At 35.6% G+C, this 13,732-nt stretch overlaps 1 protein-coding gene across 14 annotated transcripts in view; it reads right to left on the reverse strand.

Annotated features, from left to right (window-relative positions):
• Oamb (Octopamine receptor in mushroom bodies) overlaps positions 1-13,732 on the reverse strand; it is a 144,331-nt gene that overhangs the window by 16,104 nt on the left and 114,495 nt on the right. For 8 of the 14 annotated variants that reach the window (XM_087414960.1, XM_087414946.1, XM_087414935.1 and 5 more), the window contains one exon: positions 733-7,344. The exons of 1 other annotated variant lie outside the window; for it this stretch is intronic. In XM_087414960.1, the coding sequence (XP_087271086.1) occupies positions 733-993 (261 nt within the window). In that variant the 5' untranslated portion in view covers positions 994-7,344. The remainder of the gene's footprint in view (positions 1-732; positions 7,345-13,732) is intronic. 5 more of the 14 variants (XM_087414974.1, XM_087414971.1, XM_087414968.1 and 2 more) reach the window with 5 other exon arrangements.

The raw sequence follows: 13,732 nt of genomic DNA on the forward strand, positions 1-13,732 counted from the left end.
CCTGTCTGCAAGATAAGACCATAAGCTAATTTAATCTATACGCACATTTTATAATAAGTCATTACTTAAACTTTAAGTCTTAAACCGTAAGAAACTAGTTACAGTCGAATGTGAGAAGAATAATCAATTATAATTGGTTAATTTTTTACGGCCTAAGACTTAAAGTTTAGGTAATAACTCATGGTAAAAAGCCCATTATATCTTGCGTTATAGTGTCAAGTAGCTCTATCGAAGTTCAAGATAATCGTGTATTTACAAAAACAAATCTTAAAGAAGCTGTCGCATTATATATTTGCAGAATAGCATAAAATATATACAAATCAAAAATCGTTTTATATCAAAGTAAAAAGATTCTCTTATAAAGTCTCTAAAGAGTAAAGAAAATCTTATATTATACATTCACTTGTAAGTATTTTGTATGAATGATTCCTTTCTGTGAAAGTAAAAGAACAGGAATATATGGCATTGTTATTTACTGCGTCAGTTTTGGGACCCATTTTGTTAGACGCTTATTTTTGCTTATCTTACAAAAAAGTTAATTATTGCAAAATTGCAAACAGTAGTTACCTGATAGTAGACAATTTTTCTAGTTTGTAATTATGTTTTAAAGTTTTATTTTTAGCTTCTGTTTCTGAGAAATATTTAAATATGAAATGACACATCAGTATCGGTGACCTTCCTCTATCTATTTATTATTCTACTGCCAATTAACGTAGTGAAAAAAGATCTTACCTTATAGACCTCCCAAGTTGCGCTGAACGGTAGGACAGCGACGCCGACCATCAGATCGGCAACTGCCAGGCTTACGATGAACATATTCGTCACGTTTCTCAGCTTGCTGGTACAATAGACGGCCAGAATGACTAGGACATTACCTACCACCACCATGACATCGATGATCGCCAGAACGATTAGGGTAATCACGTTCCACAGACTTGACCATTCGACGCCGTCGTACAAAGCAGCGCATGCGGTGGCGTTCAGGTCTCGCATTTTAATTAACTCTCGCGGTCCTCGGATACGCCCATGTGATCCTGTTGGAGGACTCCAGAAGATATCGGACACGGTGACGACGATGGGTGATGCGAACTTGGTAGGACGCGCGAGGCATCGCGAGTCGTCGTAACGAGATCAAGGTTCTTCTGCGTTAATACTTAAATGTAACTCAGAACGATTAAATACACTATGGTCTTTGCAGTTTTCACAGAACACCACAATCCTCTCGCACTATCAGAAATAATAAGTGAAGACTTTATGACTGGCCTATCGATTCACTCGATGATAGGACTAGAACTGGAGGAAGCTCGATGTTTATCATGATCTTTGAACCTGAGAGGAACAGTCACGCTTTGGTATATTATTTTCTATATTATCGATTAATTACGTTTAGTTTCTTAATTAATTTTTCAATTAATTTATATCTTACGCGAATTGTCGTCAAGACGTTACATCAAGCAATTTTATATTACGCCACTTAATTTAAGTATCTTTATGTTACACAGAATGACGACAGGAATTGCAGCTCGTTTCTGAATTATTCTCAAGATTGTCACTGGATTTTCTTAAACACTACTTCAAATTTGCGAAATAAATTACACTTGTTTTTATACTATCAATGTAGTGTTAACTGTTACAACAAAGTTCTTTGCCTTTCTCGTTTATTAGAAATTATTTCTAATTTTTCGTCGAACGCGGTCGTTAATTGAAGATCAATCCCCGTGGATTTCCATCAATATTTCCACGATTACGGTCGGATGAGTTCGTTAATGTGCACGTATACACGCTTGCCGAAACACTTGATCATACACTGCTCGATAGTCAATCCGATGCTTTAGTTTCGTGGTCGCAAACAGGGTCGCAAAACGTTATCTCCGGATAATCGATAACACTCGCTCTCAGCATACACACAGTCGCTAGCGTTGCATCTCGGATGATGTCTAACGTTACGCAGCGTTTAAACAGCGCGTTGTTTTAGACAGCTCGCCGAGGCTATCGAATTTAACAAACTACGATCTAGTTTGTGTTTCGGATATCTGTGTGGCTCACTTGTCGCTGCTTTCATTTTCCTACCGTCGCGAATTTCGAGTGCACGATCTGCAACAATCGCCTTGACGTCAATCGATCGAGTCTTTCATAATTCACAACGCGAATTTCCTAGTTACTTCCCCGGATACGTTTAATTATCTACATTCGAATTCTACGCGACTTTTCTTTCGTTCGCGTTTATACTTAATATTATTTCAATCGAATGAAACGCGCGACTCTATAAATGTGATACTTCAACACTATCTCGCGCGATCCCGCTGACGCAACGCGCAGAAGGTCAGAGCCTTGACGGAAACTGTTGATGATAAAATCGCCCTAATTGTCCGTCATCGAGTTTTGTATTGTCATACGTTCCACGTACCATCGATCCATTAGCGTTTTCCTAAAAAAAAAGACAATGTAGCAGCAATATAGGAAAGGGAACGTAGCTGGCATCCCCTGATGCGCTGACACCGCTTGATCTTGGTTTCTCTTCTATCGCAGCATATATCTTTCTCTTTCTCTCTCTTTCTTTCTTTCTCTTTCTTCCCTCTCTTTTTTTTCCCTCGCCGCGGATATATCAAAGTCTGCAGCGGCCTGCAATCTCTCTTCCGGAGGTTTTAGCCACGCTATACTGCTTTGACTGCACTTTTCACTCCCCCGCATAAGCCATCCCACGACGATCACGTACCTACCCCGTAACCCACCTCTACCATCGTCTTCGGCTGCAACCACCCGCGAGGGTGCTTCTCCTCCCGTTACGAAATCGAATCCGACGGAAGTTTTCCGTCGCTCGTTCCGCTCGAGAGACGTTATCCCGACGGGAATTGAAAACAGCGTCGTCGCCTCTATTAGGCGCGATCGTTGACTGGCGTTTACCACGAATTTTACGACGTCGAAACGACTCGTTAAGTACCGTACTCCTTTTCTGATGATTTCACCTCGTTTCCCGATTCCTAGTTTGATAAAATGCGACCAAGTGCCTCCAGGAAGCTGTAGGCGAGTCTTCCTATTATATAAATCGATGGTGAAGTCCTAATTGCCTACGATACTTAGCAAATATACAAATTCTGCAGAAGTACACGAAACTCTTTTTCCACACAAAAAATTTCAGAATGAAAGATATCTCGTGTTTTCTAAGATCGATACATTTCTCTCGCAGCAATAATAGATATAATATCAAAAAACTTTAATAAATGTTCCAATTTAGCCGAAAAAAAGCTGACGGTTTACAATATACTGTCGTTAAACCAATTTCCAAGTCATGCCTCGCTAAAAAAGATACGTTCTTTTTATTGGTGTCTTCGGAACGCTTTGAACTTTCACATTTGAACACGCACGATCGAATGCTTCTGCACGAACAGATTATGATCGCGATCCCTACGTGATCCTACGAATAAAAATTATTTTTCTCTTAAATATTGCTCCTCTCTCGACGTTGAGTGATACCGGATTAACAATTCTTGTTGCTTGTTTTGCGGCTGAGACTACATTCCAGTTCAACTCAGTAACGAATATTTCACGATCTTTCGTCGAATAAAAATTCCTATTTCTCAACTACCGACTCTTTTCTACGCCGAGAGAATCTCCATTATAAGTGTGTATAAATGGTTGCTTATTAAGACAAAAAAAATCAGATTGCTTCCGTCGTTTCTATATTTAACAACTTCGGAAATGATGAGAAAGAGAAAGAAAGAGATGTAGTGAAAATTATTTTTTTTCTTATCACACTTCGATTAAATTCCTTCAATTCTCACCTCGCTTCCACATTATATATGCTTCACTAGATCTTCGCAAGACTCTCGCTTATGTCGACTGTTCCTTATAATCCACTGTGACAAAACGTATGCTCGACAGAACATAAGTCCTCCTGACAATCACATTTTCGCCTATTTACGATTCGTGTCGCGAGTCAGGATTCTTCCATTTGTTCTTCGCACTGGTACTTTCTCGTCGTCTTTCCGTACCGATCGTACCGATAAATGGAGAAAAAGGGCGGAGAGTTCAAGTGTATCCTTCACGTGTTATCCTTAACGAACGGCGCCGTGGGACGCGCGTTTGTGCCCTAAGTCATCCACAAGAAATCTCGATTCAGAATGCCCTACGCGCGCTCGTCCCTCAGGATTACGTTCCCGACGCAATGAATTTAACGTTACGTGGCCGACCGGAAATTGCAATCTTTCCCCCGGTGTTCTTCTCGTGCTCACCCCCTTTCACAGAACTTCTATTCACTGGCGTTATGTGGGAAAAGGGCAAATAAAACGATGCCTGACTTTTCGGCGACTTCCTGAAGTACGATCACGTTCCGCCCCGAGTAGCGAGAACGGCGGATTTTTGGTGCAGCTTCTCGTGATCTCTCGCGATCGTTTGTCGACGTGTCGGAAATGCAGGGCGTAGCAGGGCTCGATCGATGCTGGGGATACTGAAAATTCCCAGAGTGTAGATTCCGCGTAAATCAGTTTCGCTAAACGACTTCGCACGCCTCCCCTTTCCGACGATCCTCCGCCCACTCTTTTTTCGAACGTGGGTAGATTTTATTCTCTGTCAAGGACTTTCGATACCGAATTAATATTTTCTGTGGTAGCTTCCGCGCAAAACAAACCGATGAAAGATTTTATTTCTCAATGATCGATTTTTACCGAACGGAAAGACCGCGGTACTTGGAATCGTTTGACAGGTTCCGGAATTTCTTTAGTTTTCCACGTTTTCTCTTTTCGACTGTTTTTCTCTTCCTGCCTTAACAGTCTTCTTCACGAACGACGCATCCTCTACTTGTCGAGTGCGAGATTGTTGGATTTTGTTACGAATAATTTTTCACATTCAGTGACATTTCTCACGCGTTTCCTTAACTCCCCCGTTTTCTCTGCTCATCGATTTTTCACTGCATTATATGTTTCCCTCGAAATCGAATAAAATATTGGTTCAAATGACTTGTCGAAAGCGATTCGTTCGCACCTTCTAATTCGAGTTCGCGCCAAGTAGCCGATTAAATCTTTAATTCAATCATTTAAATTCCCGCTCAAATATACCAAATTAATTTCATTATTATTCGATCATTTGGAATTTCGCCTCTTTCTCTTCGGGAATCAAAGCTAATATCTTCCTTCTTAGTGTTTTTTTTTCTCTACGCAGTCAATTAAGACGTCCAATGGACCGCCAATTATTTTCCTTCATACCTCTCACGAAGAGAAAAAGGAGCTAAAACGTTACATGAATTTTCAATTATCCTTCTTCGTGGTTGCCTAAACATTCTCACGGGTTTTCTTTAATTACTTCGCTTCTACGCGAGAATCTGATATGCCGAATGAATTTCCAACGATCCCTCTTGGTTTGGTCGCAATTTATTCCTCGAGTTGCGCAAAACGCCGGATGAATTTTCGATGAGTTTCACTGTCGCTCTTCCGTATTGCGGAAGTCTGGCTGTTACACTTATTCTTGATAAGGAACTAAATAATATTACTACTACTACTACTATAGTATCATTATGATACTTAATCAGTACTTTATAGAAGCACCGATTAAAAAATAATCGGCGGACTTTTAATTAACCGAATTTCCTAAAGTACGATATTCATCCATAAGTTTACCTCACAATTTCTGATCTAATTTCGCTGAAATATCTTTAAAATATCTCTCTCTAATACGCGTCGAAAAACTCAGCGCTCCTCTCGGAAATTCAATTTAAATAATTATACAATTGTGTTAATTAGCGCCGATTTTCAGTCTAAAATAATCAAATTTTCGGCGGCCTTTATTTTAATCACTACGCAGATATATATTTTCACAAAACACCGAATAAAATCCTGTTCTCTTCACTTCTATTCCTCCACTTTATACGAACCTCAGCCGAATCATCCACTTGAATTCGTTTCTACCTTTTCACGTTTCGATTCCCATTCGGCCCTTACCCGATTCTCTCCTCCTTAATTGCCCTCTCCTCAATTTTTCTGCAGTTCGATTTTCCTCTCTTTCAATCCAAACATTTAAAATGCTCGCTCGATCGCGAGTAATAACTCTTGCTTTTCATCTTTTCTCCTTCCGCTTTCTTTTTTGATATTTCCTCTCGACTGCCTGCACTTTTTAATTGTTACTCTCCATCTATTATTATTCTGCTATCTGGATGTCACAAAGCATTTTAAAGTTTCGCAAGTTTTTTCAATTTCATTGAGGCGCCAAATAGCTTTATAACAAAGACGACGGCGTGACAATTTTAATTCTGCCGATGCAGCGAAATAATTATTGCACGGTCCAAGTATTGGACTATTTCTAAGTGCCACTCAAAATTTCCCAATGCTGGCAATTTCTCCTCTCCAAAGTTCGGCAAGCCTCCAAGTACTCCTTCGTTTTTCCACTTGATGTGACTAAAGTTACTGCAAATCCCGACCAAATTCTCGCGGAAACACTTCGCGAGAGGTCTTTCTTGAAATATTTCGATTTTCAATAACGCAAAAGAGAGAACAATATGAGAAAATCGGCCGCGAGCTGGAACACCGAGTTCGTCCGATGAACATATCCGTGATGCGAGAGAAATCGTATTTACTTTCGTAGCGCGCGTGATTATTCGACAACGCGGTACCTTCACACGTGCATCTTATTGATTCCATGAAGGGAATTTTGTCGTTTGTATGTACCAACCGGTGCTCTACGACGACGTTACAAAAACGCGAACGCAAGAAAAGCAACGCGCGTCTTCGCGAAAATGAGAAATCCTCTCGTCTAAATTATCTTCGATGAGATTAATTTTAAGAAGTTTTTAAGAAATTACAGGCAATACTTAAATCGTAATTAACGTTTACACTAACAATATAATGTTTATGTGCTTTTATATACGATTGATTCGATCGTGTGATGCCACAACTTACGTCGCAGAACGATGTTGCAGGCTTTCTCGGTGAAGTCACTGAGCAGTTTACTTTGATCAGTCTTAACAATTCTCACGCGTCAAGCCTCTGGAGTCTAGGAGTAAAAATCACAGCCAGTGAAGTGAAATTACGCTCGTCGATCATTGCCGCGATGGCGATCAGTCTCATGTGCTCTCGTATGTGCGCTTCCTATTTCTCTTTATTCTCGTCGACCTATCGTCTCGAATACTCTCGGGTACGCTAAGTTATCTGTCGGCACCTGGCGCACTGTCTGTATCTGAGCAATCTGAAGAGTGCCGCCTTCTTGATACGTTTCGATCGCATTATTTCGTCCGATGGACTCTGGCTCGACGATGGAGATTCTCTCGAGGTAATGCGCGTAATGCATCCCACGGGCACGCACTTCTCGATGATTTATTCCACCCTCGCGTTTATTCCGCCCACCGAACGGTAGCGTCTGCAAAAGAAAGCATGAGAAAAATCTCGTTGTTACTGCGGCTAATATCAATTGACGACGAGTGCAATCGGCGAGGCAATTTAATCTCGAAGAGAAACAATGACGAGACTGCACTTCTAGGAAAATATTCAACTATTAAGCAGTAACAGTTACGTTTTCTTCGTACTTAACGAAATAAATTTTGTCGAAGAGAAAATCTCTTGTTTCCGTCTCTAAGTTTTCTACACAGAAAGTAAGTTTTTGCTGAGGTATTGGAAAATTTAGATACAAATGAAAAAAATAATTTTGTTAATAAAATAAGTACATAAAACGTTCAAGTTGACTGCTAGAATATAACAATTTTTGCAGTATTGTTCATGTTTGAGTTTCCTATATAATTATTTTAATGTGTGTGGTCCAACAAAATTATTTTCAGATTTATTCTTAGTTAAATTTTTAGATATTTCAATAAAATCATTTCTTTCCACGTAGTAATAAAACAATAATTAAATTTAATGCAAGGGTAAAAATAATTACTTTCTTCAATAGGGTGTTCAAACTTATGAAGAAATTATTTTGAAGGTTAATTAATAATACTTTTTCTTTTTTAAAGATAAACATTTTTTTTGCCTCATATTATACGTGCAAGTAGAGGAGTTTAATTAATATAATTATGAAATGTATATTAAACGTTTAACTCTCCTAAAGTTTTTTAATTATTTTTCCATTTTTAATTATAAAAAATATAATTTTTTTTCATTTTTTATTCTAAACAAATTTTTTATAAATACATAAAATATTTTTTCTCTACATTATGATCATGTAAATAATTTCTGAAACTTTTGTTAGTTAGAATTTTCACAGAATATTTGAAACTTAAAGAAAATTTTTACAAAGTATGTTTGAGCGAAAAACAGAGAATATATGCTGAGATGTTAATAGTATTACGTTCATATAACGTTCATAACATTTCGTTTCTAATAACTGTATTTTGATTATACTTGTTTCAGGAAAAAAAATGAAAGTTATGATTTGCAAAATTTTTCGTAATTCAAGAACGAGAAGGAGAAATTCTGAGCTTCAAAATATAAAACAAAAAACTACTCGTTAACGCAAAAAAATTCTGTTTATGTGCGATAACACAATTAATAAAAACATTTAAAAAAAAAATCTTTATACCTACCTATGTTATTAAATTATTGCAACATGTATTATATTATATATATATATATATATATATATATATATGTGTATATTCAACTAATTATTTTCTACAACCGTCTGTATACCACAATCCAATATTACCTAAGTATTATATGTGACTTTCGAATCTAAATGGTGGAATTCTAAATTTGATAGCTCTATGCTACCAAACGGATCGGATGTACGAGGAGCGGAACGGTGTGCGCGAAGCCGATAGGGAATTCGGTTCAAAGACTAGATGGAATTGAACGTAGATGAATGGACAAGCCCGGGCGAGCAAAAAGGAAAGCCGAGGTTTTGACAACAACCACTCGAATACGAAATATACCTACTCGTTGGCAGATCCTGAAAACGAAGGTCATTGATTGATATTTCCGTTCAGCGCTATTGCACATACATATCTTCTCTAAAAATCTCAATTAACATAATGCAAACGGCTTCTCTCTTTCTCATTCTTTCTTTCGTTAAAATTGTAGATGTAGACGTCATAAATTTCACAAGAAAGTGATCATACGCAAACATATTTCGCCAATAATGAATGTTTTTAATTATAAATCGCAAACGATGTAATTTCTAGCAATATTTTTAGTTTTATTCACACGTAATAAAATGTCAACCCCTTTAACTTTATATCTACTTAATCACACGTATAAAAACAAAGTATTACCATATTATACAGATACAGATACAGATACAGACACATGCATATACATTTACCCATTTAAATATTGTGTAACTCTGTTATACGTATCATACGTATTTACGTAATGTTGCGTGAAATATACTACTAGTATAAAAATAAAATACATATTTCGTATAAGAGATATAAGATATATTTATATCGTAATATACGTCCTTGTCGTCGCCTTATTTATAGATTACTCCAGTTCTGCTTCTTTTTCATTCTTTCTTTAATTACGATTGGTGCACCTGGTGCATCTGAGTGAAACGCTCGATAGGAACGTTTGACGTAATCCAGTGGAAACTCTCGGAAGTGGAATGCGGCAAGAAAAGTACGTATCTTCAATAATTTCAAATTTAACAACCGTTAAAGAAGTATTGTTACTAGGATGATACGTGTACATATAAATATTTGCAAATGTTTATATCAACATTTTACAATATAAGAGAAAGATCATCCTTTTTTACTACCTTTTTACTACCTACAATATTTGCATACCAGTTATTTGTAGTATTGCAGTTTGAATAAAACGCATTCCTTTATTAGCATCCTTTGGCATTGTTTTCAGATATAAAGAACATTGCTCATGAAAGTACAAAGAAAATTAAATAATTCTCGTTGTTAATTTATGACTTTTCAAATTGCATGTTCGTAAAATTTATTTCATCTAAATTTTTAATACTTCGAATCTTTTATATTTAATTATATACGTTGCACATTTATATTTATAAACAATTTTATTTCTCATTTCTTGTATTTTTAATCTTATAATTAATTATATAATAATATATTTAGTTTTAAAAAATACCAAGTTTTACATTTATATGTCCTTTCTTTAAATGCCATTTTTACTTATATTTTATTCTGAATGTACATGACGGTACTCGTTAATTACAAGATACAAAGGAACCCGAGACCGTTTTTCACTCTTCTATTTCATTAGATCTATTGATATTACAAAACAGTGTCGCGTACAAAGTGCTTGGCTATTTGCTCTTTTGTGCGCGAAATATATTTTCGCGAGTATAGCAAAGAGATTACGAGAAATATCAAACGATAGACAGAAGGCAGTCCGAGAACAGAAAGAGACGTTCACGCTGCAACGGGCATATACGTATATTTGCAGCCGGGCAAAATGGTGAAATACGAAGATATAGCATCAAAATTCCGAGGTATACGGTATGAAGTCAGCGGAGAACTCTTCCGCCTATTAATTAACCTTCATCTCTTTGTTCTCGTGTAAATACGCATAAAAGGATGCGTTAATAAGCGTTGTACATAAGTTATTTTCCCTCACTCAATTTTGTCGTTGTAACTTTCATCTCTGCTCTCTGCACGATGAACTTTCGTGAAACTTCGCTTATATTAAAACTATTATTTATCTTATATTCCGTATTCAGCTTTAAAATATTAAATTTTAAGATATTAAAATATACTCACTCACAAAAAAACCGAGCCATTATAACGTTACAATGGTTCTTTTTTTTGCAAGTTAATTTTAAAATATTTTTATTTTCAATATAAAACATCCACTGATACAAATATTTTTTTTCAGCATATGGCATGTTGTTATTAAATAATGCAATATATATTTGAAAACAGAAAACAAATAATCCATTCCCATAACGAAATGATAATAAACAAATTTTATAATTTACATGCGATACAGAAAAAAAAAATATCTGGATAAACGTTTCTGAATTTGAGTGATACAGAAAGAATCTACAAACTATGAGAAGCTTTTCAGAGTCGTGTATTATGTTCATCGTGTATTCATGCACTTCGGCTTGTAAAAAGAACGATCCTTTATGAAAAGATGCACGTGCAAATGAGGACGATATAGGCATGTGCATGGCGTGACATGTCTTTAGTATGTATGTACATGGATTTCTTTTTCATCCGTTCTTATATTTACAGAAATTCAAAGCGTTAAGAAAGGCATGTTTATAAGTACAAACAAAAGTATAAGAAAAAAAAAACGTGAACATTAATACGTTAGATTCCTGATCTTAGCAGCTGTGCTCTGTTAGGAAGAATTGAACAAATCAGTATTTCTTTTCAACCAGACACTTTAGAAAAATAGAGTAATATAATTCAAGCTACCTCTTTCTAAATGAACAGTGACAATTTCATAGTAATGCGCTTTTATTCGCATCTATTCTTTATTAGATCATAAAGAAAAAAGAAGATACATTACAGAAGAACAATGATTACGAAGAACAATGGTTACGATGTCGCAATCCTACATGTGAAAAAAATTATTTTGCTGAAGTATCTAAAAATTTAGTAGCTACATCCAAATCTCAAAACAATTTTATTGGAATCATCAACATAATTATGCAGAAAACGTGATGAGCAATACTGCAAAAAGCAAAACCATTCTGATATTTTAGCAACCAACTCGAGCGTCCCACATAATTATTTTGATAACTTTTTTAGCTACTAAATTTTTAGATACTTCAGCAAAACTGTTCGTTCCATGTCTATCTGCTTATAATAATTAATAATGCAGCTTCAGCTTATGATAATTAATAACGCAGCTCTTTTCTCATAACTTGCACCGGCTGCGCCACGTTATTCAATACGTAATTTATTAAAAATCTAAACAGTCAGATCTTTTTGTTAAATATAAGCACGTGATACATTCTCAATTTTCATAATTTATAAATGCGCAACAATTACGAAAGGTACCGGCTATTTATCGACGGGCGATCTATGAAAAATTCGAGCGATTTATAATTTTCATATATATTTAAAACTAAATTGTCCCTAACTCTGTGCACTTTCTCTAGATTGACTTTTAATCGGGGCATGACATAACTCCTTATTGAAGTCATGACGGGCGTCAAACCGGGTTCAGATCATTTAACGAGCCGGAAAACTTTAAATTGCTACATTCAACGGCGAAAAGTTCCGGAAACGTTACTCTACCGCGCCGGTATCTTTGCATTCATTTCGTCGGAGTACATAAATTTCCTTCCGTATCTTTCCGTAAGATTCGCATTCTTGATCTGGCATATAAATTTTGCGCGGCTTCGATATTGGGATCGAAGTGTCAGTCGGATCGCTTTCTTTTTCTTCTTCCTTAATCCGAGGAAAGTTTGTTCTCTCGAAGAAGCATAAGTCGTGCGAAATTACACTTCGATGATTAATAATAGAAGACAAGCTCGGAAAATCTTGGCGTGCATCGGGGCGCAAAGTACAATAAGCGTACGCGGCAAAAATCAATATCAGAAGGATGGCGCGTATGCTACTGAAAAAATGTATTTCGAAATGCGTCGCGTTCTTGAAAATTTTGAAACAGAAACGTAGGTATATATTAGTATACTTTTATGAGTATATTATCTGCTTGAAAGAATTTCCGAGAGCATCTTCGTTAAAAATTAGTCCCAGTAAATTAATGCCGAGGTGCACAAATTTTCTTATTAATATAATATTTAAAAAAACTTTTTTAAATTAAAAAAATATATGCCAACTGCTAAAAAGTCTTGAATATTATATTCTTCTTAAAAGAATATTATATTCTTCCCTTTCAAGCACGGTGGAAATCCAGATTCCCACCTCTTTGTAGAATTACAAAAATTTGCAACAAAATTAAATTTTAATTACTTGAGAAAAATTTAATTTTGTTGCAAATTTTTGCGGTTTTACTGCGAGTGAACATTCAAAAGGCAAACAATTTGTACAGTATATGTACTACAGATGGAGGTTACTTTATGTTCGCTGATTTTATTACTAATATTTTGCTTTTTAGTCATTTTGGATCCGCTATTTTAAATTTCGAAAATCTGAGATTCGTAATCAGCGATCCTGAAAACTCTCGAGCAATAAATTTCAACTGAATTCTACGTAAAGAAAAATGTATGCTTCAAAGGGTTAATAAAAAACAGATATGAAATAAATATAATTAGCCAAATATTTCATCACTCAAACAAAATGTCGAAAAAGCTTATTTGTAAAAGCCGGGTAATTCTGAAACGTATAAGACGGATTGAAAGTGATTGAACTAATCAACTGGATTATAATGAAAAAAAAATTTGATGTGCCGGATCGCATTAAAACGCAATATTCCAAGACCTTATTTTCATAATATGGAAGATGCTTTAATATTGTCTTTTACTAGTAAAAAATACATGAATTAAAGAGTAGGCGCAAGTTTCTGTGCATTTTTTCTCATCTTATTACACTACAAATAATTATCTATTACTTATTTTTTTACATATATTTTACTGTTTTCCATATTAAAAGTTCGGGGCACCATAAATCACACATTGAGTATTTATGAAAAAATAAGTTTTCAATACAAATTAATGTACACTGAAAAAAATTTCTAGTTGAAAATGGACGAATCAAAATTTTCTGATTAAATTTATTAGAATTCTAGTTGAAATGACCGCAATTCTGGTTAATACAATATTTCTGGTAAAATCTATCAGAATTATCATTTTTACCAAAATAATTATATAAATTAGAATTCTACTTATCTCAACTACAATTCTAGCAGATTTAACTAGAAAATTCTGA

The sequence above is a fragment of the Acromyrmex echinatior genome, chromosome 1 (assembly GCF_024713525.1).
Source record: "Acromyrmex echinatior isolate Ae372 chromosome 1, ASM2471352v2, whole genome shotgun sequence".
Classification (NCBI taxonomy): Eukaryota; Metazoa; Arthropoda; class Insecta; order Hymenoptera; family Formicidae; genus Acromyrmex; species Acromyrmex echinatior.